Here is a 26,856-nt window from a genome sequence, read left to right as displayed (position 1 = left end):
GTGTCTTTCTTTTGTAAAGGTCATCTCTCCCACTTGCACTTTCATCCACTGAGTATGGATTTGACAAGTATAATACTCCCGTAAGGGCTTAGCCCTGTTTTCTCAGATATCCAACTTGTGGGTAGAGAATTCATAATGGAATAAAAAAGGAAATAAGGATTTTACATAAGGATAGTCTCCAGGAATGATTTGAGAACTCAATCTTGGAAACACTGAGAGATGAAATTCTGTCCACACAGGCACTAAGTGCCCTGTGTCTCTCTCTGCCCTCCCATGTTTGGGCACTGGCAATAGAATACTGAAATAATGAACACAACAGGCAGTAAAAAGTAGATCTTTATCAGATCAAGTTTAAAATTAAAAGAATAGGGACACATTAAAGTGGTTAAAAGTACAACTCAAGAGAAAAACCCTGAACTGGGCAGAGTTCAGCACGATACATATGTTAAAGAATTTTTTTTAAAGTGCATATGGAATAAACAAGCACAGCTAAAGAAAACTGTTTTTAAAAAGGGCGGGGGTTGGGGAGAAGAAGGGACCAACACACCAGATATTTAAACACAGACCCTGAGTAATTAAGTAAACAGACCGATGAAACAGAACGAGAACCCCGACACGGAGGAGCTGACTCCATGTGTGACGTTGGATATAATAAATGTAGCATCTCAGACTACGGAGGAGGAGACCAACTGTTCAGTCAGCGGTACTGGAATTGGGTGATCACCTAGGAAGAAATTAGGCCGCATCCATAACTTACACCCTACACCAGGACATACTCCAAAGGGATCAAAACTTAGATCTAAAAAACCATGAAAGCTCTAAAAGGAACTATAGGTGAATTATTGCCGTGCAAGGAAGAAGGTGTTCAAACTATGACTCGAAGTCCAGAAACCACTGAGAAACAGAAATTAAAAAAAAAAAATTGCATGGCAAAACCACCATAAGCCAAGTCAAAAGACAGACACCAAATTGAAAAAAAAAAAATTTAGAGCTCATCACAAAGGATTAATATCTGTAACCAAGCACTCCTAGAAACTGATAAAAGATCAACAATGCAGTAGAAAAATGAGCAACAGGTATGAAAACGAGGAAATACAAGTGGATCTTAAACACGTTAAAGGGGGTCAATCTCACTTGTAGTAAGAAATCTAACTTCTTACTACAAGTGAGAAACTAAAACACGATACGTAATTTTCTATCTACCGGAGTGGCAAACGTCAAACCCACATCTACGTAGGTAAGCTGGTGGGTAAGCAGGTACGGTCTTGTATGTGAACCAGGTAACTGCCTCTACAGAGGGAAATACTCTTCTATCATGGTCTGTGAAATGGAATTTGGGGGAATTTATTCTACAAGTACACATTTATGTACGTGTGAAATGACATGCACAAGGTCTGGAAACAACCCAAATGGCCATTAAGAGGGGATGGTTAATTAAACAATTGTACATTCATATAATGGAATACTAAGCAGTTACTAAGAAAAGCTTTAATGAGTAAGCTATCTAGGGAGGTGGGAAGACTACCAAGAAAAATAAAGTCAATAAAAGCAAATGGTATGTATAGGATGCCACTCTTTGGGTAAAAATGAAAGGAAAAATTAAGACTTTACATTTGTATTTGTATGTGCCCCCCAAAAAAGTATGGATGGAAACATAACCCAGAACAGAGGTTATGGGGGTGATGGATGGGGGAGGATATGCGGTCTGGACAGGGGGCCGAGGACAGGAAGAAGACATTCCACTGTATAGCCTTTCATATTTTTTGGTCTTTGAACCATGTGAATGTATTACCTGTTTGAAAAATAAAGTAGATTTAAAAAGCCTTATGACTCTGTACAAGTCAGAAGATGCTAAAAGTCCCCAATTTTTAGTTGAACAGTGATGAGCCAACTTAGGTAGTAACACAGATACATGACATGCTGAGCAAAGGATCTGGAGTCAGACTTTCTGATTTTAAACTAGCCCCACAGCCTAGAATTTGTGAGGACAGAGTTAGCCACTCTTGTCCTCAGTTTTCTTATTTATCAAACGGGTTACTGATTCTACCTGCCAACCAGTGCTGCCGTGAAGATTAAGGAATCCAGGGAGAGCTCGTACTACAGCGGCTGCCGACGTTGGCCGACGTAAAACAAGCTCACACTCCTTCAGTATTTCCTTCGGTTGCCGCAAATTACAATCAAATCCTCAGCTGGTGAAGGGAAACATTTCAAAGGCGGGGGGAGGGAAACAAGAAAGACCGCAGAAACACTCATTTGACTCACATTCGCTACAGTCTGGTGGGCACAACAACAAATTATCTGGGATGGTGTTCAAAATCAAAGTCACACCTGTCGATATTAAACTGGAATGCCTGTCCACCTGTGCGTGCATTGTTATTTTGTTTTACCAAATAATTTCCATGATACCAAGTAACCCGTCTGTGTGTTTGGGTGAATAGCTATGGTTTCTGCAGGTACTTCACTTTGCAAACTGCTGAGAGGTTTACTGTATACTGTTCCCAAACTTCCAGCTGAAGGCAATGCTGATGAAGATCGAAATAGCTGTCCTTTCTTATTTACACTGGCACCTAGGTAAAGTTGGAGAATATGGCAGTGTTTCATGGACCTACAAACTACAGGTATCGAGTAAATTCACAACGTTACGATGTTTGACTTAAATTTCAAAACTGGGAAAACTACTACTATTCTGTCTGATCCTCTATAATCTAAGAATCAACACAGGAGAAACATGCAAATTTTATCAATTTTAATATATAGTATTTCTAACTTACATCGATGCCACTTAAGGAAAAAAAATAAACTCATGCCATTGAAGGAAGGAATTCTTTTCTTCATTTTCATTACTTCGTCAGCTGGTACAATCATTTCTGTCAGTTATATTATCAAGTGCTGGACTTTTAAATTAGGTGATGAGATAACGACAAAATGAGAGAGGAATTACCAGCCAAGTGTTTTCACAAGGCAGTCGGTCCTCTAGTGTCCCTGTAGGACAAAGGGTCTGGGACTTGGAAAAAGAGGTTATATCACAAAGATACAGTATCACCAGGCTCACAAAACAAAGATTCCTACACCTATACAATCATTTAAGAGATAACAGACACACAAATGGAGGCTGCCCCCCACAATCCAATTTGTGGTAAAATCAAGTTAATCATTTGTTTATTTTCTTGGTGGTGCAAAAATTCATTAAAACTTTGAAAAGAACTTTTTATACTAACCATTTAGTTTCCTAGAACTCACTCTAATACACAATTTTCCTAAGCTTGAAACAAATCACAGTAAAGAAAAAAAAAAATCACTGGAAATGACCAAGGATTTTTCTCCAGTAAACAGAATTTAAATAATAGCTTTTAACTGAGGGAACAGTGAAGTAACACTACCAAAAAGATTCTTAAACTTACAGTAATAATAGACAAAGTGCAAAACTTTCACATTTTCTTAAACTCTGAACACTAAGAATAATTCTTACTAATTTACCAACAAGATTATTCACTTTTTAGACAAATTTACCTTAAGGTCCCCCTCTCCTACCACACAATACTTACATCCCTAAAACTGAAAAGAAAAAGTGGAGAAGGCTCCAATCAAGCCGGCCTGTTTTATTTGACTTAACCAAAAAAAAAAAAAAGTCACCACCATCAACAACAAAAAACCCCTGGGTCTATAAAGTTTGAAACTGGGTAAGAAAATAGTGAGACCTTTCTCCTTTCAACCATATCCCTCCCAGGGGATGACCAAATCGTTTTAAAAGAGGGGTGAGCCAACTAAATACAGTTTAAAATACACCACTAAATCGTCGATGAACACATTTCAGACTCTGGCAGGTAAGGTATGGGTTTAAGAGCACTTACTTCATAAAAGACTGAAGAGTCGAAGGAGAAACTCTAGGTTGTGTACCTGCATTACTTCTACACAGATGCCTCCTTCCAAGTTAATCACATTCTATCTCTAACAGCTTTTAAAAGAATATTTTAAATATTGGAGGATATTTAAATCCCAGCTTTAGAAAATGAGCTTAGGACATGAAGGCCATCTGTACAAAGTACCATTTATATACAATGAACTGAAATGAAAAAGGGAGAGGGGAAGCTTCACAAGGCTGAATTCATCTACCTGTTTAACCTCCCGAAGAAATTCAGGTTGAAAGAGGATTGCATAGATTGTATTCTAAAATAAAATCCTTTAAAAACGCTTAATTTAAAAGAGTAAATTTTGTGTATATCATTTAAAAGTGGCATTATAAATCCATATAATCCCATTCAAATTTTATCAAAGTGAAACTTAAGTATTTATGCAAATTTTTTTTCTCAAAGTGAACAAAAATTTTCTAAAATTGGAGTAAGGACAAAGAAATGCAAAATCAAAAACAGATACAGAGTATAGGTTCTAAGTAAAGAATCCTCTGGAGCAGCCCACAACACACACGGGCAATCTGGCCAGGCAGCTAGCTGAGGGGACAGTACGCATTCACTTTTACTGAAGCAGGGCCTTTAGACCAAAACAAAACAGCAACAACAGCAACTAAAAATCTCAAATAAAAACCAGTGAAACTGAAGTTGAAGTCCTGGGGATTCTTCAGTCCCTTCTGTGACTATACACTGAAAGGGCCATTCATTACACGGATGCTTCCAGGTTATAGAAGGTGACATCAGGCAAGGCTAAGAACATGTTTGAAAAATCACTGATAAATTTTTATCACTGATGCTAGCCCGAAGCAACATTTGTTCTCTAGCTCTCCTTTCCACAACAGACTGCTAACAGTGTTTATTACAATGGTCATTTAAGTCCGACAACTGGAAATAAAGAATAACAGAATAAGAAAAAACCAATTCTAAACAAACAGAATAGACTATTTCAACAGATGGAAACATATGAAATTAAACACAGAATTAGTATAAGTTACATGTTTTAAAAGTATATACTTCATTTATAAATATATCTAATTGATAATCTATTAAGAATCATAAATATTCAAGTGAACATTTTAATTTTTTCTTTAAGAGTTCAGAATTCCTTCTTCAAGTCTTTGAAGGTTAGTCTCCTTCTGCTGAATGTCCAAGACCAACACGCTTCCCACAGTCCGATTATGTCTCTAATCAGACATATAAAAGCCTTTATTACCTACTGTGTTGTAATAAGACTTTAAAATTCTGTAACTCTCTTATACTTGTAGAAAGCCTATAGAAGAAAAAAACATATTAGTACAGTTCATATGTGCACATATTTCAAATTACTGATACCATTCTATGAGCCATAATTTGAAAGCAAAATCCAAAATAAAAGAATATAAACAACACTGACCAATGAAACTTCCATTTTTAAATGAGTTTGCTGTAATTACTTATTAAAGACTGACAAAACGCACAGCTACAGTTCTTTACTCTTGGGTTAGCAGGGGCAAAGGGAACCAGTTACTTATTACCAACAGATTCTAGATTAATGATGGGAACAGTGATATGAATAACTCAGTACAATAAAGAATCTCTAATCATTTACAACTGGTCTTATAAATTCATTTTGCACATTCCTCTCCAAATGTCCACTCCTTCCTTGTTCCCCAAACACACTGCAGGTGACCCTTGAACACCACGGGTTTGAACTGTATGGGGCCACTTACGGATTTTTTTTTTTCCAATAAAGATAGTACTGTAAATCATTTTCTCTTATGATTTTCTTAATACTTTCTTTTCCCCAGCTCACTTTGTTGCATGAATATAGTATACAATATATATAACATATGAAATACATGCTAAATGACTGCTTATGTTACCGGTAAGGCTTTTCCGATCAAGAGTAGGCTATTAGCAGTTAAGTTCCTGGGGAATCAAAAGTTGTATGTGGAGTTTTGACTGCATGGGGGGTAATGTTAGCTCCACAGGGGTAGCGATTGTTTATTTTATTTACTGCTGAATACCTGTGCCCTACATCTACCACTATTTACGGTGTTCAATAAGTACTTATTGAATGAGCGCATGAATGCATGCATGGTTTTGGGCCCAGGCCCAGAAGTAAAACTCTGGAATGGGAATCATAAAAAAATAATTCTATAAGCTCAGTTATCCTTACATACAGCTCAGGGTTGATATGATAAAAATCTAATGTTTGTCTTTCTATAACATAAGATGATGTAGTTGCAATATTAAGCTTCTTTCTTTACTCTAAATACTTAATAAATAAGAACTTCTCTTATATCGAGAGCTTAGTATGCCAGGCAATGTCCTGAGCATATCACACACATATTCTCAGTCACTGTAAAAATTAATTCTACAAGGTAGATAAAATTAACCCTGATGTTCCAATTTGAGGAAAACTGAGAGTGAAATAAATCAAGTAATTTTTCAGGGCCACACAGCTAATAGGTGGGTTCCAATCAGTTCATCCTATGTCATGACTATATAACCTCTCAAAAAGTCCATGCTCTCTAGAGTCTCAACATTTTTTTACTCTTGCAAGTTGTGGCATTAGTAGAAAATGAATTCTTAGTTTAAAACCTCAGAATATTAAAGGATCGAAACAGTTTTTATTAGGAAAAAAACAATATGATTATTAAACAAAATAAATGTGTAAAATCATATGCTGTACCTTAAAGTACCTATTTAAAAAAAAAAAAAACAAACCCTCAAGTATATATGAAGATACGGTAAAGAGACCAAGGCCTAAAACTAAAGAGAAGAGAGCCGAGTCAACAGCAGGAGGTGTGTTCAGAATGAAAAAGCACGCTCGAGGGCGCCTGGGTGGCTCAGTTGGTTAAGCGACTGCCTTCCGCTCAGGTCATGATCCTGGAGTCCCGGGATCGAGTCCCACATCGGGCTCCCTGCTCAGCAGGGGGTCTGCTTCTCCCTCTGACCCTCTTCCCTCTCGTGCTGTCTCTCATTCTCTCTCTCAAATAAATAAATAAAATCTTTGAAAAAAAAAAAAAAGAAAAAGCACGCTCGAAGTCTGGCTTAGGCAGGAAAGGAAGAGGATCAGAGAACTCAGAGGTGACACACGAATTAACTACAGGCTTGTCGCTCTTACCCGGAGACCACACACTGACCGGCACCACTGGGACCTGGGGAGCAGTCTCGGGGAGACGCGTGCCAGACCTCACAGCGGACTGCCCGGCGGAGCTTTTCCTCGTCCCGGCCCCCCGGGAGGGGCGGGGCACACAGCGCGCGCGCACTGACCTACCGCGTCTCTCCTGGGGGGGCGCTGCGGTGCACTGTCACACCCAACAGGGAGAGCAATGCCCTAGCTGTTTGCTGGAAAGGAAACCGTCTGAGACGGAAGTTGGAACTATCAGAAAATGGCTGTTCCTGTAGCAAAGACACTTGTAGAGTATTCAAGGTAAAGAAGCCCCGTTTTCCAGGACTCAGTGGCCAGAACCACAGATAATGCTCATCATGTGTCTCTGCCTACTAGCACCATGTGACAAACGATGCGGGGCTCGGGGCTCTGAGGTAAAACTGTATTCAACAGGCCGTCAGAGAAAACGAATTCACTTCAGAAAAACGAATGCACAAACTCGCCGAGGTGTAACACGGTGATTTTTTTTTTTTTTTGCATTTTTTTTTTTTTAAAGATTTTATTTATTTGAGAGAGAGAGAATGAGAGACAGAGCATGAGAGGGAGGAGGGTCAGAGGGAGAAGCAGACTCCCTGCCGAGCAGGGAGCCCGATGCGGGACTCGATCCAGGGACTCCAGGATCATGACCTGAGCCGAAGGCAGTTGCTTAACCAACTGAGCCACCCAGGCGCCCTAACACGGTGATTTTATGTGTTAATGCAGCCAGAGTCATTTCTCTTTAAATGGACTGATAATCAGAAGATAAAATGAAAAGATCCCATTAACAATTATTAAGAAAAACTATAACAAAAAAGAAAAACTAACATTCTCTAAGGAAAAAGTAAATGTACAGAATCCATATAAATTAAAAAGCAGGGCTCAATTAAGATTAAAAGGAGAGTGGCTAAGTAAACTGTGGTATGTCCTTGTAAGAGTACTGACATATATTGAAAAAAGAGACAACCAAGAAACACTCTCAACTACAGAGAACACACGGATGGTTCCCAGAGGGGAGGTGGGGGGGGGGGGAGGAGGAAACAGGTGATGGGAATGAAGGCAGGCACTTGCCCTGATGAGCACTGGATGTGGTACGGAACTGCTGAATCACTATATTGTACAGCTGAATCTAATATTACACTGTATGTTAACTACACTGGAATTAAAAAACTTAATAAAAAATAAAATAATGCTTATGTATTTGGAAGTTGCTAAGAAAGTAAACCTTAAAGCTTATCACAAGAAAAAGAATTCTGTAACTGTGTGGTGATGATATTAACTAGTATGGCTCAGAACCCAGTTGTCTTCACAGAACAGCAGAAGGAAATACCAGGCTCTAGATAGAGAACTGAAGCCAACAGGGTTGTCTTTATGGATGTTCTGAGACTCAGAGACATTTTGAGGAAGTTAACATCTGTTTTTTTCTCAATTTAATTTTATTTGGATTTAAAATGTATAAATTGTTGAAAATATTTTTAAGTTACATTTAAATATTCTAAATTTAATTCAGTTTCTGTTTTATCTTATTTACAGGCCTCATAAGTGGGTGAACTAAATTCTTCAGGAAGTACTAATTACTGATGGACATCATCAGTAATGGACATCATGTCTAGCTTAGGCTTGAAATCCCAACCTACACAGTCATCTGTAAATACATGGGAACAACAGGTATAATCTTCTACGATGGGGAAGGAACAATTTATTTTTCACTTAACTGCCCCCTTTTTAACTTAAGAATGCATGTTAAGAAAACATAAGAAATAATCTCTGTATCACTTGGCTCCCCCCTCCCCTTTTTTTTTTAAACAGTTCTTCCTTGACTTTGTATTTTCCAGGGCAGCACAGTTTTCTCTTATTTTCTAGGATTCTTTTCCTTCTGTTCTGTATTCCTCAGTTAGCTGGTAGCGCATGTATCACTGGGCAAATTCAAATTCTGTTTGAAACCATCTGTGGCATAAACCAAAAGCAAACTATATAGATCTATGCAGGGGAAAAATGGGGTAAGAATGAATGGAGGGGAAAAGCCTCCTCTGCTTAAGAAATAAAAATCAGGGGTGCCTGAGTGGCTCAGTGGGTTAAGCTTCTGACTCTTGGTTTCGGCTCAGGTCCTGATGATCTCATGGTTGTGGGATCGAGCCCCGCGTTGGGCTGGATGGCATCTGCTTGAGATTCTCTCTCTCCCTCCTCAACTGCCCCTCCCCCTGCTCCTGCATGCGCCTGCTCTGTCTCTCTCAAATACAGAAAATCTTTATTTAAGAAAAAAAAAAAAAGCAGTGAGAAGGTTTAATCTCTTTTTCTTTCATCACCATCTCAACCAAGCTTTCTTTTCCTTACTCCTGCTATTGTACTTGACCAAGTTATAGCCGGCTGAATATTAGAATATTTTCCCCACAAAACTGAGGAGACAAACAGAAACACTGGCAATCTGACACTATTAATTTTCCTGTGACCTGCTGAGACCCTGGCCTGTGAGTAGGGATATGACAGTATATAATTCTTTCTCTTTGTCGAACAAATAAAGCAAAACAAACTACTTTAGCAGAGAAGACGATCTTTGAAGTTTGCTGAAACCAGCAAAACCCAGCAAGTCTTCACTGTGAAAAGTGTTCTCACCTTCCGAAAGCATTTAAAAGAGCAACTATTTCCTGTCGAGTGAGTTGGAAGCCTTTAGATGGGCTGTTCTCTGGAAGCTTTTGGATTTCTTTTTCAGAGAATAATATCTTCAGGGCAGTTCCTAGACCCTGAGTCTAGAGAAAATAGTGAAACACATAAAAATTAAATTAATGTAATAACAATTACTATAAAGGTTGAAAGGAATACACAGTCACTGTGATGAGAGTCAAGAAATTCGTATGAACTGAACTTTTCACCAAAACGTCAAACTGCAAAATACAGTTTCTACTTCCTGATATATTATGCATGATAAATTTATCTTAACTGTTAAGGAACCTGAATAGTTTAACATTTGTTGGACATAAATTACTAAAATGCCCTTTCTTAACCTAGAAAATATCACATGAGGATTACAATGTTCAATATGTAACCTTGAAAGCATTTTTGACAGCCCCTAGCAATTCAAAACTTAGAAATTATTAGTGATAACTACACTTAAAAATTTATCAATTATTAGAACCAGAGAAAAAGAAACATCTGATTTCAGTGTAGTCTCCATTAAAATAATTCTGTCTCCTGATTTTCTGACTTACATCTTTGTAAAAAAAATAAGATAAAACATCAAACAATCCTTTTTACACTGAATATATATAGAGAGAAATGGGCCTCCTTGGCAGAACTTTCCTTTTTTGTGACCATTTGAAATTCAAATTCAGTGATGGAAATTTGATAATTAATTCTTTTTATATCATATTTTTTTATATGGGTCTACAAAATACTCATACACTATTTATAATCACCAACTTCAAAAATGAATCTGATTGTACCAATAGAAACAGATACAATTAAGCCAAAATCATTAACACAGAATAGGAAAAACATTCTTACACATGTAACACAGATTTAACATATTCATCTTTTTCATCAATAAAGCAGAAAAACCATACTTCAGATCTTCTGCTTCAATGAACAATGAGGGTATAAAAACTTGCAACTTCCCAGTAGGAATATTTAAGGTTAGTAATAGTTTTAAAACAGAAGACAAAACACAAACCTGCAATTTCCCCCATAATCTGCATTTGTCACATCCAACACAGTCCATTATACGGGAGATATTCTTGAAATGTAAGCGAAATTCCTCCTAACATGCAGAAAATATTTTTATTCTCATTAGAGTCTTAAAAATTAAACTGCACTTGTATGAATTATACAAGAAATAAAAGTTCTGAAGCTTATTAATGAATGACCTGTGTTTTTCAACAGTGAAGAAGAAAAATAATTGGATTTGTATGGCATAACATGGCACCTAAAACAACTAGCCATGGAAATTCATAAAATCCATTCCACATATTAACTCAAACTTTTTATTGAGGTGCTACTCTATGCAAAGCACCAACATAGGCACTATGGGAAAAACAAAAGTAATGATTCATGGTTTTTACTTTTAAGGAACTTAACTGCTGCCTCCATTTGATATCCGCATACAGCCAGTGGTAAATTTATCTATACTATGTTTGGTTTATTTTTCATGTATTGCTTGCGTGAGTCCAAATCAGAAAAGAAAAGTGGTCTTAGACCACTGATCGGTTTTCACCTTTTTCCTTACCACACACTGTAATGGGTGTTCCCTGAGCACCGATGATGACAGGGCTGTATGGAGGGTGTGCTCTCACAGTCCCCTGCATTTCCCAGTCAGCCTCTCCAGGGATGTTTGCTAACTGGATCCTTGGACTGTGCTGCAATTGCTTCCTACACAGGGAGGATTCTTCAGCCTGTAAGCAACTGGGCATGGTTTCTAGGACTCGAAGGCCAGTCTCCTCTGAGGCTAACACTAGTTAATGGAGTTTCCTCATCTTTTTCATGTGGTAAACATAGAGAATAAATTTCATTTTACTGTACTGAGGTAAGCATTTTATTGCATGAAGCTAGAGGCAAGCAGCCTGAAAACTCTGGCCACCAGAAGCCCTGCCCGGCTGCTTTCCAAAGGTTCCAAAGAAACAGTACCCTGGCTAAAAGACAAAATAAAGAACACGAAAGTCCTTTGCTCCATTCTCATGTAATTCATGTTCTTGGGAGGAGATGGAAAAACGGACTTAAGTTCTCCTTTATACACCTTTGAAAAACAGCAAACACAATTTCCATTAATTCATAGACGACAGCTAGTTCTTTTCTCACTCCTATCTTCTTCCTCCACAAAAAGAACCAGAGTTGTCCAAAAGTATAATACTTATATAAACACTTTAAAAATAGGAAGCATTATAAAAATAAATTAACATCATGGTAAATACCACAATAGCAATATACCCCTAAAATAATCATAAAACAAAACAACCTTCCAAAACTAAAATGCAGTTGTGACTAAGTTACTTCACTTCAGAAACACCAAGAGACTCTTACCAATGGAGAATCACTCAGTGCTCATTTATCAAAGAGCATCTAAAACATCTCAGGGCCAAATGTGTTTCAGAATTCCAAATTTTAGAAATATAGTACATACATTATTTATTATGAAACACCCCACCAGAGTGTGTGGCAACACCTAGTAATCACATACATTAATGGTTCTGTAGCAAAATGTAAGAATATTCAAACAAAGCAGAATTTTTAAAAAGCACTATACTCTTACATCAGACAGGTCAGGTTTTGCTAACAAATTAATTTGCACTAAACATAAGAAAAATGTTTCAGCTTTTGGAGCTTTCTGGATTTCAGAACTGCATATAAAAGACGTGGAGCTGCACTAGAAGACTGCTTGCCAGTCAATTTCAAATACTTTTATGAACATTTTAAGGGTACAACGTATTCCTTAATATGCCGTAAGCAAATGAAAACAAAGAGCTGCCAACATGAAGTTTGAAAATGTTCCTAAAATACATTCTCCTCTGATATCACAGGGTAACAGGTAATTTTTGCCTTTTAGGTTAGTCCATAAAGACAAAAGCATAATAGTTCCAGAAATTTGAACATCCCATAAAATATTCCATAAAATAAACTTTAGAAAAATATAGTATTTGTTGCCTTCAAAGTGGCAAAGTCATGATTTTTAAAATCAAAACAATACACATTGTGATTTTAAAGCAAGAAAACTTTCTCTCAAAAAAGGTGTTAACCTTTTAAAAGACCTTTACAAAGGTGCCATATTCATCGGTCAGTTAACAACAGAGGCTTCACTAGGAGTTGGCCAAACTAGAAAGGAGAAAGGAATTGAAAAGTCTGGAGAAGGGGCTTTCTGTGCCGTTTATAGCAAAATCCAGTCAGACCAACTTCAACAAGATGGAGGACTGGGCAAGGAGAGTTTAGATGGACGGGATTAAAACACAGCCAGTCAACGGCTCCCGATCCTATCCCCCAATCAAGAACTTTTTACCTTTAATGACTTGGCCCCCTTTTTGTCACCTGCAAACATGGACTTCTCATCAAAGTGCATGGGAAAGGACCTGATGAAATGACAACATTACAAGTTACAGACAAAAAATTCATGTACTGTGCAGTAGAACTCTGGCAGAATTTTCTATCCCCACAAATATTTACAATTTGTAATTTACTTGTGTGTAAAGTTTAATAACACAGGAAGGTGGCAAATAGTTCACACGTAAACTACTCAAAGAGTTAAGTCACATAAAAATGGCTTTTTAATTTATAAGACTGTAATGTTTTAAAGAAATTACATGATAAAAATCATCTAAAAATTAAACTTAAAAGCAATTTATGTGAAAAATGTGGAACACCATTAAAAAGATGTTTTAAATTTTAATGCATAATTTGAACACTTCTTAACCCAACTTTGGTTCATGCTCATTTTAACAACCAGTAAACTCAAATTTTATAGACCAGGCATTTTTTTAAGAGGTATATTCTAGAACGTAAAGCTAATGTTCCCTTAGGTATCTACTTTCACGTGAACACACAGCACCATCTGAATTTAAAAAGCAACTGGAAGAATACAAAACTGGTTAAAAAAAAAAGGGGGGGGGCGCCTGGGTGGCTCAGTTGGTTAAGCGACTGCCTTCGGCTCAGGTCATGATCCTGGAGTCCCGGGATGAAGTCCCACATCGGGCTCCCTGCTCAGCAGGGAGTCTGCTTCTCCCTCTGACCCTCCTCCCTCTCATGCTCTCTGTCTCTCATTCTCTCTCTCGCAAATAAATTTTAAAAATCTTAAAAAAAAAAAAAAAAAGGAAAAAAATACTAAAATCGCATTAAACTTTGGGGCATCTGGGTGGCGCGGTCAGTTAAGTGTCCAACTCTTGGTTTCCGTTCAGGTCATGATCGTGGTCGTGGGATCAAGTCCCAGGTTGGGCTCTGCAATCTGCCCAGAGTATGCTTAAGACTCATTCTCCTGTCTCCCGTCCCTTCCCCCCACTTGCTGTCTCTAAAATAAATAAATCTTTAAAATGAAATAAAATAGCATTAAACTTTGATACTACATAAAATTCAAAGTTCTGTTTGAAAACAGGGCCTATTCTCAAGTGTGACTAGGCTGTTCTTCTGTTCTACTGACCATGTTCCTTCTCAGTTCTAATTCTCCCTCTTCCTAACTAACTTTTAGGAGTCAGTTTCTGTTGTCTTTCAAGTACTATCTCATTCATATTCAGAGTGCAGAATTTCAGATCACTGATACTCAATTCTTACTTTGTATCTTGAAAGATATTCAGTAGAAGGGTTTTTGTGTTAGCATCTTCTTCTCCATTTCCAGTGTAAAGATCAACAATTGAGCGCTCAAAATATGGGGCCACCTTAGATAAAGCTCGAAGCTCAATTAAGTATAAAAAGTACAGATTCTTAAGCCTTCTTGGACCTTCTCCCTTAGTTTCCACAGGGTCAAAGCGGCGTTTAAATTCTTTCATATTAGGTCCCCAGCTAGGTTTACCCCAGGTTTCTAAAGAGAAAGAGAAATACATAATACAGCTTTAAGAAATAGGATTTTTTTTCTCAAGAGAATATATATTCCCCCCCCAACAATATTTACACTAATAGAAGGCAAGATTTCTACATAAAAATGTGATTACCTTCCAAAAGATAATTTGCACATAGATGTAAATTGATACTAGCATGAAGTCCAGATATAAGCTTATAGAAGACTCTCTTTTCCAGACACAAACCTATTCAGAAAAATATTGAAAAAGAAACCACATCCATTTAGATAACAGAAATACTGACTCAAGAAGATTCAGTACACAGGCTTATTTTTAAAGGTAAGTTTCAAGGACATTAAAAATAAGGAATAATATTAAATGATTAGATCAAAATTCTCTCACTATAAGATAAGATTCTGACTTCAGAATGGAGTTATGAATATGATAATTTAATGCAGAATGAGACAGCAAATGTTGGGCTCTGGAGATCTAAGCACTAAGGATGTACTTCGCAAGTTCCCACGCTACCCAGAAGGCAACAGCACAGATTTTTCATGGGTTAGGCTAAACCAAAGCAAATATAATTCAAAGTCACTGCTTTGGCTTAACAATAGCTCTTTCTCCTTTTCCCTTCCCTAGAGATGTCCTTTCTTTGAACCTACCTGATTGTGGAGGAAGAAGAGACTGCATTCCATTTCTCTTCTTCCTCAGATTCTTTAGTGTGTCTTACTAATCCTCTGCCCTAGAATTCTCCAGTTCTACTTAACTGTATGGTCCACTTGTAAGGAGCCCAAAGCTGGAGAAGAGTCAACCAGACATTTCAATCAATAAACAATGTATGTTGACTATTTACTATGTGAGCAGAATCATATCAGATGGAGTACAGGAATATGATGGAAAATTATTTTATGTAGTCTTAAGGGTTTTGCTCAAATGGAGGTCAAGATAATTCCACTATCCTATCCTACCCCTGCCTCAATTTTAAAAGATTTTCTCTTATTATAAGAGTAATATGCACTGTAAATGTACTTAATGCCACTAAGTTTAAGATGGTTAAGATGGTAAATTTTATGTTATATATATTTTACCATAATAAAAAAGAAATTCTAGAGAAGGTTCTTTATAATTTTTTAAATAAAGAAAAATGTAAAAACCTAAGTTTTAAGAATCCACTAAATGCAAAGCAATTCGCTTTTTCCTTCCCTTACCATCCAATAGCATTTTTTGGTTTTTGTCATGTTTTGTTTTTTGTTTTTTTAATTACTCCTGGGGAAAATGGGCTTCAATAGTGGAAAGGAATAAGAAATAACCTCATTTATAAGCTGAGGGATTTTTAAAATGTGGCTTACTTTGCATTTTCCCCAAGATCTTTTAGATCTTCAATTTATGTTCTACCCTCTATGGCTCTGAAGCAAGTAGCTTCTCATAGGAAAAAACAATTCTTTTGAGATCTCATTCTCTAATTCAGAATTCTTGCCAGAATATTCCCATTGTACAAATGGGCACCAAAAAGCAGAAATTAAGTTCTTTTTTGCAGCTTATACTAAAAGTATATGAGCAATTTTGAATGTTCATGATAGCAAGGTATACAAACATCATGAACAAGTTTGATAAAATATTACTTTTCTTCTAGTAAAACTTTTAATCAAATCAGTTATCAAATGAAACGATCAGATCTGAAGTTCACTTTCTTTTCCTTCTAACCTACCTCTCTAAAGACCAGAGAAGGGAAAACAGACAAAGCAAAGCTTGTGAAAATTCATATGCCTAAAAATAAGAGCATAAACGAGGAGGCCATTCTCATTTGCAAAGCCCTTAAAGCTCTGTATTTGAAATGGGGATGGATGATAAGTGAGGAGCGAGGAGTAGACATGTACTTCCATAAACTGATAATTAGGTAACTTAAAGCAAAATGGTAAAAATAAAAGATGTGCCAATTGAGTGTACTAACAAGACACAACACAGTCGGCAGGGAAGTGCTGGACAGCTTTTCCCTGCATGACGCAGTCTCTGACCACTGAGGTCCCCGTGAAAATGTTAAGTAACACAGTAAGTAACAAAGTAAGGCTACATAAAATAATTTTCCATCATATTCCTGCACTCCATCTGATATGATTCTGCTCACATAGTAAATAGTCAACGTACAATGTTTATTGGTTGAAATTCCTGGATGACTGTTAAGTAACTTCTGCAAAAGCTGATTTACAAAGGCAAAATTTACCAGCTTCTATTTCTTTTTTTTCCTGAATAATATTATTTTTATTATGTTAGTCACCATACATCATTAGTTTTTGATGTAATGTTCCATGATCCACTGTTTGCATATAACACACTCAGTGCTCATTGCAACACGTGCCCTCCTCCTTAATACCCATCACCCGGCTACCCCATCCCCCAACCCCCTCCCCTATGAAACCCTCAGATTATTTCCTGGAGTCTGTAGTCTCTCATGGTTCATCTCCCCCTCTGATTCCGCCCCCCCCCTTCAGTTTTCCCTCCCTTCCTCTAATGTCCTCTGTGCTATTCTTTATGTTCTACATATGAGTGAAACCGTATAATTATCTTTCTCTGCTTATTTCACTTAGCATAATCCCCTCCAGTTTCATCCATGTCAATGCAAATGGTGGGTATTCATCCTTTCTGATGGCTAATATTCCATTGTATATATGGACCACATCCTCTTTATCCATTCATCTGTTGAAGGGCCTCTTGGCTCCTTCCACAGTTTGGCCATTGTGAACATTATTGCTAGGAACACTGGGGTGCATGTGCCCCTTCCTTTCACTATATCTGTATCTTTGGGGTAAATACCCAGTAGTGCAATTGTTGGGTTGTAGGGTAGCTCTATTTTTAACGTCTTGAGGAACCTTCATACTGTTTTCCAGAGTGGCTGTACCAACTTGCATTCTCACCAACAGTGTAAGAAGGTTCCCCTTTCTCCACAACCTCTCCAACATTTGTTGTTTCTTGCCTTGTCAATTTTTGCCATTCCAACTGGTGTAAGGTGATATCTCAGTGTGGTTTTGACTTGAATTTCCCTGATGGCTGATGATGTTGAACATTTTTTCATGTGTCTGTTAGCCATTTGTACGTCGTCTTTGGAGAAGTGTCTGTTCATGTCTTCTGCCCATTTTCTGACTGGATTATTTGGTTTTTTGGGTGTTCTTTATACTGCTTCTATTTCTAACAATACAGAGCAAATTCAACTATCCAATTTAGAGAGTGGGTCTCTTTCTTTTGGATTTAATTTCATTCAAATTCACATTCATCAAGTGATTTATAAGACACTGACAGTAATTTTTTCTCTCACAAAAGGGCTAGATTTACAATAACAGGATTATGTGACATTTGGACACTATTTAGTGATTTTCAAAGGCATTTTTACAGGCATCATCTACACTCACAGTGTAGGTAGGATGGTTGGCTATTGCCAGTCTCATGGCCCAGATGAGAAAATTGAATCTCAGAAAAGTTGAGTCAGTTGCCTATAAAAATAGGAGTGTTCTCTGAAACCATGTATCAATATGCAGGGGCTTACATTGGTAGGATACTACAAAAGTGGCTAATACAGAATACCCTAGAATTCAATATTGCCCATACATTTCACTCCCATCCTCCACTAGCAATATTCAGAGTCTCTCACCACCTCTTTTGACCTCAATACTACTTTCCACAGTTTGTATCTTTACAATACAGCTAATGAAACAAAGTTAAGAATCGTCTTCCACATAGGCCATTTATCAATATCATTCCTAGTATAGTGGCACATCAATAACATTCACCTTAATAATGGCCAATATATGTACACACTTCATTAAAAACAAAGAGAAATCATGTTCACAAGATAACATCACCAATTAGCAGACATAAAATAGAATTAAGTACTTAGTTTTACTCTGTAGAATTCCTATAAGGTTATGATCCCCTGTATCATTCAACTTGCTTATCTTTCATTAATACATTTTAACTTTTGCTTTCATAAATGAATGGCAATTTGGTAAATTTTTTAAAAGCATCATATATCCAGTTTTTAAACAAAATTGTTAAAATCCTAGAATGTTTTAGCTTTCCATTAATAGCATTTGTATTTTCAACACTAGAAAATATAAGAATGCACAGTATCTCCTGGGATCTATATTGCTTTATCTTTTAATTAGACAAGTTTAGGCTATATTAACATGTGTAAACACTGTTTAAAATCTTCTGAAATCAAATTTACCTTCCCTCAATTTCATATATATATATAAAAAGTACTTCCTTCCAAAAAGAAGGTCTCTACTTACAAAGTAGTTTGCATAATGGTTACTAGAAAGCAGTCTGGATCAGTGGTATATACAGAATGAAAATAACACTGAGAAGCTAGTTATGAAAACCCGAGGCCAGTATCTGCCCTGTATATTTCCCTAATGCTGATTATTCTTGGCTGAGCAATAGCCTCAAAATTTTCAAACCATTGTATCCTAAAATACAATAACTTAAAATACGTCATTTTCTTTCAAACACTGTCACAATTAGTTGTCTAGGTAATGAATCCTGAACTTACAAAAATATATTAAATAAATCCATACATTTTTTACAAGAAACCAATAAATTTAAAATGCAGACATGTAAGTTTACCTTCCAGCCACGTGTAGAATGATTCTCCTTTAAAAAAAAAAAACACACACACACATACAGATTTGGGTTAAAATATTTTAAATAGTCATTTACAAATTAGAATAAATTAAGTATATAAAATATTTCCTATGACAGACTAAGGAATATCTCTAGAAATGGCCACTGCTTCATGTGAAGTAGAAAAATTGGCATATGGTTCTAGAAAATAAAGCCCTAAAGTAATTTAAGCAACTTTTGGACAATTTTCTTATAAATGATATTTAACTAAGCAAAAATTTTAAGAAAATATTTCAGTCAAAATATTATGTAAATCTTATTCATTAGAAGGTGAAAGAGCTTAAAAACTTTAAATTTGCTTTTGATAACCATAGAACTCCTTAAAAATTCTAGAAAAAACAGTGAATTATAATACAAAAATCAAATCAGTAATTATTCCATTTTTTCCTGAGCAGTAAAGCTATGTATATTACCTCAATTATCTAAGACTACTAAATTTCAAGGGGTAACTTTAAAATCCCTTAATTTTCGAGATAATTTTTCAGAAAAGTCAATGACTATTATACAGAGGGACCTGACTTACCTATGTACTAATGCTAAAAGATCTAGTTCTAGATCAGTACTGTTCTGAGTGGAACAAAAATGGCAGTCAATACAGATCAAAATAGTTAAAGATAAGTAACTCACAAAATGCATTACTTTAAGAAAAGCAAAGCATAAGAAAAACCTAACACATAGATGAGCTGAGCAAGGAGTCTAGGGGATAAATTAGATGGTGAGGAATTGCTTTGTTTCCTGAGAGTCTCCACATTTTGTAAAACTACACAAACATCTTCCCACAGATTAATTCATTCAACATACTCTTCCTAAGGGCCATTCATCATGAGCTCGCTTGTTTATTCGAGAAACCCCAAATGCTATCAGGGAAAGTTGAGCTCCCAAGTCCTCAATAATCTGGCCTCTCATCTTTCTAACTTAAACCACTCCTACATAAAGTCTTCCCTACTGCTAAGAGGGTCTCCCCAAACATGCCTGATCCTTCCCTTTCCAACTCCATGGTCCCTGCCATTTTCTCCTAATCGCACACAGGATCCAATTCTACTAGACTACATCTGTGCCATTACTCAAAACTCATCTCAAATGCCACTTCCAGATCCCTCCAGTGAGACAGGCTCTGTCCCACCTCTGAAGAGCTCTACCACCTATTGCTCGTACTATGTATGTGCAGCACCTCTTATCATTATGTACAGTGCTTATCATTCCTGCGATATACTGTCAGCTCCTGGAGCGAAGGCGTCATGTTTTACACATATTTCTATCTTGCACAATGCCCATCACTGTGTCCCTGAACACAGATAAGTAAACATCAATTTGAAATCATTATTTTGCCTGTTTTGGGGCAATTTATTATGACTGATATTCATCTGGTAACGTGGAATAACCAAATGTTGATAAATCACTATTCACCAGATTAAGTATTACAATAACTGAGATTATAAATTACAAAGTCAGTAAGAAAATAAAGTCACAAGACAAATTATCTGGTAAAACTATCTTAACTTCACTCCATTTCTTCAGAACATATTTTAGTAGATTATAATAACCAGATAATTGGAAAGTTGGAATGTAATCCTGGTTTCTATACTAAACATTTAAGTAAAAGGGAATTTATAGTTTTTTTAAACATAGGGTAAATTTACAATATAAAACTCTTATTTTTTGTCACCATTCATTGGTAGCTATTTCTGAAAAAATAGGATAAACATTTTCTTTTGAATTAAACAGAGGAAAAATAAAATTTTGATCATTAGAAACATTTCCTCTATACCTGAGGCATACCCAAACACAAGAATTTTAACTCACCATCATCTTCTCCTGAAAAAGAAAACAGTAAACAGGATTTTAGAAACTGTCCTCCACAGTTCAGATTCTAATTTTATTTACTTTAATGAGATTAAAACACTTACTGTGTGTTAAACTATTAATTACACTATGGACCTCGGTCAGGGTGTAGTCACCCTGCAAGTGAGACTTCTTAATAAGAATACAGGCCCAAAGTACAAGATCTTCATATGTTTTATGCAGTAAAAAATATCAGAAAGCATCTAAAAATACTCCTAAAGATCACTAGTTTCAATAATGAGCCAATGGACACAGGCACTCCTTTCATCATTATATACACAACCCTCTCTTCTCTTCCAAGTTGCCGCTCCTCGGCCTCTACGCACCTTAAGAAAAGTATTTCCCGAACTGTGGTCAGTGAAACCCTCACTGGGGGTGCCACAGAGCTGCCCCGACAGGGGGAAGCAGGCAGAGGTTGGGCTCTCGGGAGCACAGCAGCTCGGCCTTTATCGGCTCTGTATGTGGACTTCTCATACCGGGTTTCATTTTTGGGAAGAAAGCTTCTGTTGTTCAAAAGCTGTTGGAAAGCCAGCTGGAGAAGCCTCGCTGTGTGGCTCAGCAAGAGCGTGCGGGCGGCCGAGCCCAGACTGCTGAGGAGCTGCGAGCCAACACCAGCAGTTGCCGTGGGCACGGCGCACAGAGCGCAGCAGCCCGAGCCGCTTGACTACTGCACAGATTTCTCCCCCAGCAACCGGGACCCCTGCTCTCCCCTCACCTGGTGCTCCGTCTCCCTTCTTTCTTAGTCCGGTTTTCTGCCCCCTCTTTCTGCCTCTGTCTTTTCCTACGTGGCACTCTCCTTCCTCTCATCTTTCCAGCGGTCTCACGTCTCTAATTTGTCACAACATGGACGTGAGGTATTTCTTAGGATGTGATGGTTTCATTAAATGAACTATGTTTTCTGCTTTAAAAGGAAGTGATCATATTATTCAACCATAAAAAAGAAGGAAATTCTGCCACTGGCCACCACAAGGATGGAGTCCGAGGACCTCCTGCTGAGGGAAGCCAGTCAGAGAAGGACAGATACTGTATGAGCTCTCTTGCATGTGGAATCTAAAAACAAAACAAAACCCTCCAGCTCATAGATCCAGAGAACAGATGGGTGGTTGCCAGAGACAGGGGGTGGGGAGTGGGCAAAACACGTAAGCGGTGTCAAAAGGTACCAGCTTATAAGTCCTGGGACTGTCATGTACAGCATGTCAACTACAATTAGTAACACTGTATTTGAAAGTTGGTAAGAGAGTAGATCTTAAAAGTTCTCATCACAAGAATAAAAATTCTGTAATTATGGTCACAGATGTTAACTAGACTCACTGTGATCATTCTGCAATATACACAAATATCTAAACATTGTATTAAACACCTGAAACTAATACAATGTTGTATGTCAATTATACATCTATTTAAAAAATATTTTAACTCCAATCCTAAAAAAAAAAAAAAAGTGATCATAGAAAAGATCTGAAAGAATACCTACCAAACTCTGTACTATGGAAGAGGTGTGGAGGCAGGGTGGGTATGGGGGAAGGGTAAGGGGGAGCTTTCTCTTTTTACTTTATATAACTTTTGTGTTGTTTCCATTGTGTGTGTGTGTGTGTGGTTTTCATTTTTATAACAAGTTATAAGGGTAAAAATAGCAAAAGAGACAATAAGAAACGATGCACACCTTTTTCATGATCCAATTCCCTTTTCCAGCAGTATCAGAATGAATTTGGGAAAGAACATGTGCTGCACTGTAAGACAGTGAGCATCTAAAAGCAGTCCCTTCGGTCAACCTTTCTGTGTCTCTTTGGCTCTCAGAAATGCCTTGAAGATACAAATCTAGACCAGGAAATTCAAGTTCTTAAATCAACCCTGGTCTAAAGAAAACATCGGAATGGCAAGTCAATTACAGGGCTGCTCCCAGGGTTTGGCTCCTTGCTGACAACAGACTGAGGATGTGCCAAGTTTTATGTTGATTAACCTCCAAAAATGCTGTCCTGTACAAATATAATGCCAGCCACATATGTAATTCCAAATTTTTTCTAATAAAAATTTCTAGTGAAGTTTTTTCTAGTATCCGTGTTTTAAAAGTGAGAAGGATACATGCGCTCCAATGCAATAATTGTGTGAGGCCAGAGCTAAAGGTGTCCTATCAAACAGTAAAGTTCTGTTTAATGACAAAATATTTTACACTGCTTCAGTTCTTAAATTTAAACAAACAGCCGATGTAAAAGTTGGTTCTGCACCAGACGTATTTCATGTGCTCAACAGCCCGGTGTGGCAAGCGGCGACCTAGTCGGCCCATGCAGGTTTCCCGTGGTGCTGCAGGCATCCTAAGTGTCTTCAACAGCTCTGCATCCTTAGCACTCAAACGTGCTGCGTGGACCAGCCAGCACGCTGGGCATCACCTGGGGATTCGTTAGAATCCTGGGCTTCACCCAAGACCCACAGAATCAGAACCTGTATTTCAACAAGGCTCTGAGGTAGTTTGTATGCACACTCAACTCTGAGAAGCATGTTGGGAGCCACTGGTTCTCAAACGTGCCTGCGTACTGGAATCATCTGGACAGTTAAAGAAAAATAACAACACTTGGGTCTAAGCCCACAGATCCTGACTTAATTAGTATGGGATAGGGCCTGGGCATCCAGATTTTTAAGAGTTCCCCAGGAGACCTCTGATATCTATGGATTACTCATATATTTTGATTTATTTCCCATAAAACTCCTGTTCTATTTAGGGCCTGGTACATATCAGGCACTCAATAAATGCCAGTAATTATGTAAAACATGCAGAAAACTTGACGCTGAACTATGAACTAACCTTATACTTTTGATCATTCAAATTAAAGAAAATATAGTTGAAAATTTACTCAGATTAAGTTTAGTTACAGAGGCATTTTGTAAATAATCTCTAAAAGCATGAAAATGTATGAAAAACCCACCTCGACTAGGTGCCAGAGGATTCAAAGGACGATAAACAGATCGAGGCCTGAAAAAGTGCAAAATTCAAACATAAAATGGTTTGACTTTTTACATTTTTTTTTCCCAACAGATCCCTACTCCCCCTTCCTCCATCCTCCCTCTAGCCGTTCCTCCTCCTTCCCCTACCCCCTCCAGTTACTTGAAACAGTTTTCTTCGTAGATGCTGTTCCACACTCTCCATGCGGAGGACCCTTTATAGCCAGTGTAACGCTCCGGGTTCAGCAAGAGGTCTACATACTGAGCAGCTGGAGATCGCTCATCTGAACAAGAAACAATTCATTAAAACTACCCACATGTCACCAGTTGTCTGAAATGTAATATTGTAACACAAACTTAACTACCAAAAGGTCAGAGAAAGGCTACGCTTTTCAAGTAATCTCCAGCTTAAACGGTAGAGAGGTTAGCACACTTGTGACTGTACTTGACCCGGGATAACTCACACTTGTGAGAGGAAAAAACAACTCCTCCCTTTCCTCTGGATACTCCGTGCTTTCTTAAGTAACAGAACACCCCTCCCCTTCTTAGAGGCATTCATCATTCCTAAGTTTTAACCACCCAGGATCGAAAAGACCTAAACAGAATCATAACCTGTTCTACCATTTGATGATTTCTTCCCTACGCATACACCTACCTAAACACATGCTTAGAAACATTTTTTTTTTTTTTAGCGTATATTGTACTAAAAAGAGATTTTCCTGCTATTCTCTACTTTGGACTTATGAAATAAATGGCTCAATAACTTCGTGATTCAAATTTGATCAGTTACACAATGCTCTAGTTTGTAAACAAATACACATTATGGTTTATTTTTATCGCTGTTCAAACAGAAGTGCTTTTCCCCTCTCAAGCCCATATACAGCAGGCACAACTTAAGGAACTTGTTAAGACATATAAATTAAATAACCATTTTCTTTTTTAAAGATTTTATTTGAGAGAGAGAGAGAAAGAGAGCACAAGAAGGGAGGGGCGAAGAGGGAGAGGGAGAAAGAATCTGAAGCAGACTCCCCGCCAAGCACGGGACCCCATGTGGGGCTTGATCCCACAACCCTGAGATCACGACCTGAGCTGGAACCAAGAGTCGGACGCTTAACCAACTGAGCCCCCCAAACACCCATAAATAACCATTTTCTGTGCTGAAACCCAAATGAGTCTTTACTAGATCTCTACTATTTGGACATTTTAATAGAGATCTCTGAGGGATACAAAAGATAAAATGGTCTTCATTATTAAGGCTTACATTCTGGATAGAAAAGGGAAATACATGCTTTCACACCTACAGAAAAATTATAATGATCATGCTTCACAAATGGATGATCATAATACATGGAAACTAAAGCACTATCTATGTTGACACAGATGTCCTCCTTTATTTGTATGCTTCTTACCTTTTTGTGTCATGAGATTAAATCAATAGTATGCAGGCACCTGACTGAAAACAGTGGCCAAATATGGTCATTAAAATATGGTCCCTTTTTTTTTCATTACTAATATATTTTCCTTTCAGCCAACAGTATTCATTGAGCATTCAGTAATCACAAACTGAGATTATCCATAACCATAAGAAGAAAATGGCATCCTGGATCCATACCTTCCAAGAACTACTTGGTACTTTTTGTAAGGAAGTAGGAAGAACACAAATGTAATTACAACTTAGCACTACTAAACGAATTATATCTAACTTACAGACAACAGAAACATGCATTGAAGAATATTGGCTCTATTTTTAGCCCTAACATTATGTAGATACTCCACTATACAAGTTAAGGCACAGAAAACAGGTAATTTACAGATGAACAGAAACTGTCCAAGGACATGGAGATTTGAGACTTAAAACCGATAATTTAAAAAATCTTCATTAAAAAAAGAAAGATTCAAATTATGGAGTGTGGCTTTTAAAGTCAAACAGAAGTTTTACAATTCACTAGTTTCTTACATATTTTTAATTTCTTTGCATTGTTCTTATGCTCATTTGCAAAACTGATCTGATTACATATAAGCTTTACAAATATTAAACCTACCATAAATATATACATTGAGATATATATGTACACATGTATAAAGAATGTGTGGGTGCATGTAAGTTTACACATATGTGGGGTCATCTGCAAATGTACACATCAGACTAATATCAACCTCTTCACCCAACAAAAGCAACTGAACAATAAAGAAAAACAAGATTCAGCTATTAAAATACATCTTAAATCATTATACCTTAAGGGAGTGACAAATCACAAGAGTATATCAATGTTTAATTTAAAACTTTTATTCTCAATGTTCTTAATGTGTATTCCTTTAATTTAATCAAAAGTGGGTTGTTGGCTTTTTTAAGTGGTTTTTAAAAATTTTAATACTTTCTCAAATCATGAAAAGGCAGGTCTTGTTAACTTATAGAAGGGGTTGTTAGCAAACTATGACCCACAGGCCAAATCTGGTCTGTGTATTTTTTGTAAAGAAAGTTTTATGGGAACATAAGCCACGTTCATTTGCTGCTTTTGCACAATTACGGCACAGTTGAGTAGTTGCAACAGAAACCGTATAGTCCATGAAGCCTAAAATATTTACTATCTGTCCATTTACAGAAGAAAATGCTTGTCAACCCCTGACCTACACCGACAAGAACTTCATGGCATCTAGATGAGGAAGCGGGGGTCGGGGGAGCACACACAGGTTGAGTTCCCCCTACAAACACACTGGTGCTGGTACCCCCCCCCATCCTTCCCCTGGGACCACCTGTGACATGATTTTAATTAATTTGTTCAGAAACTACAACTTCTTTCCATTTGCACAGCTATAGCATTCATTTGGATAATGCTCTTTGGACCCCTAATATGTCCTCCTCCCCAAATGCTTTCTCTTCTTCCTCCCTTTATAG

At 37.3% G+C, this 26,856-nt stretch overlaps 1 protein-coding gene across 2 annotated transcripts in view; it reads right to left on the bottom strand.

Annotated features, from left to right (window-relative positions):
* Nucleotides 1-2,737: 2,737 nt before the first annotated feature.
* Nucleotides 2,738-26,856, bottom strand: part of ERO1B (endoplasmic reticulum oxidoreductase 1 beta) — a 59,638-nt gene continuing 35,519 nt past the window's right edge. For both annotated transcript variants that reach the window (XM_044916461.1, XM_021696089.1), the window contains 10 exons: nucleotides 24,124-24,244; nucleotides 23,945-23,991; nucleotides 20,985-20,996; nucleotides 19,125-19,151; nucleotides 14,661-14,753; nucleotides 14,284-14,530; nucleotides 13,022-13,091; nucleotides 10,709-10,795; nucleotides 9,655-9,788; nucleotides 2,738-5,178 (listed from right to left, as the gene is read on the bottom strand). In XM_044916461.1, coding sequence (XP_044772396.1) covers nucleotides 5,118-5,178; nucleotides 9,655-9,788; nucleotides 10,709-10,795; nucleotides 13,022-13,091; nucleotides 14,284-14,530; nucleotides 14,661-14,753; nucleotides 19,125-19,151; nucleotides 20,985-20,996; nucleotides 23,945-23,991; nucleotides 24,124-24,244 — 899 coding nt within the window. In that variant the 3' untranslated portion in view covers nucleotides 2,738-5,117. The remainder of the gene's footprint in view (nucleotides 5,179-9,654; nucleotides 9,789-10,708; nucleotides 10,796-13,021; nucleotides 13,092-14,283; nucleotides 14,531-14,660; nucleotides 14,754-19,124; nucleotides 19,152-20,984; nucleotides 20,997-23,944; nucleotides 23,992-24,123; nucleotides 24,245-26,856) is intronic.

The sequence above is a fragment of the Neomonachus schauinslandi genome, chromosome 6, assembly GCF_002201575.2.
Source record: "Neomonachus schauinslandi chromosome 6, ASM220157v2, whole genome shotgun sequence".
NCBI lineage: Eukaryota > Metazoa > Chordata > Mammalia > Carnivora > Phocidae > Neomonachus > Neomonachus schauinslandi.
Note: the sequence above shows the minus strand (reverse complement) of the source record. Positions and strands in the feature narration are given on the sequence as shown.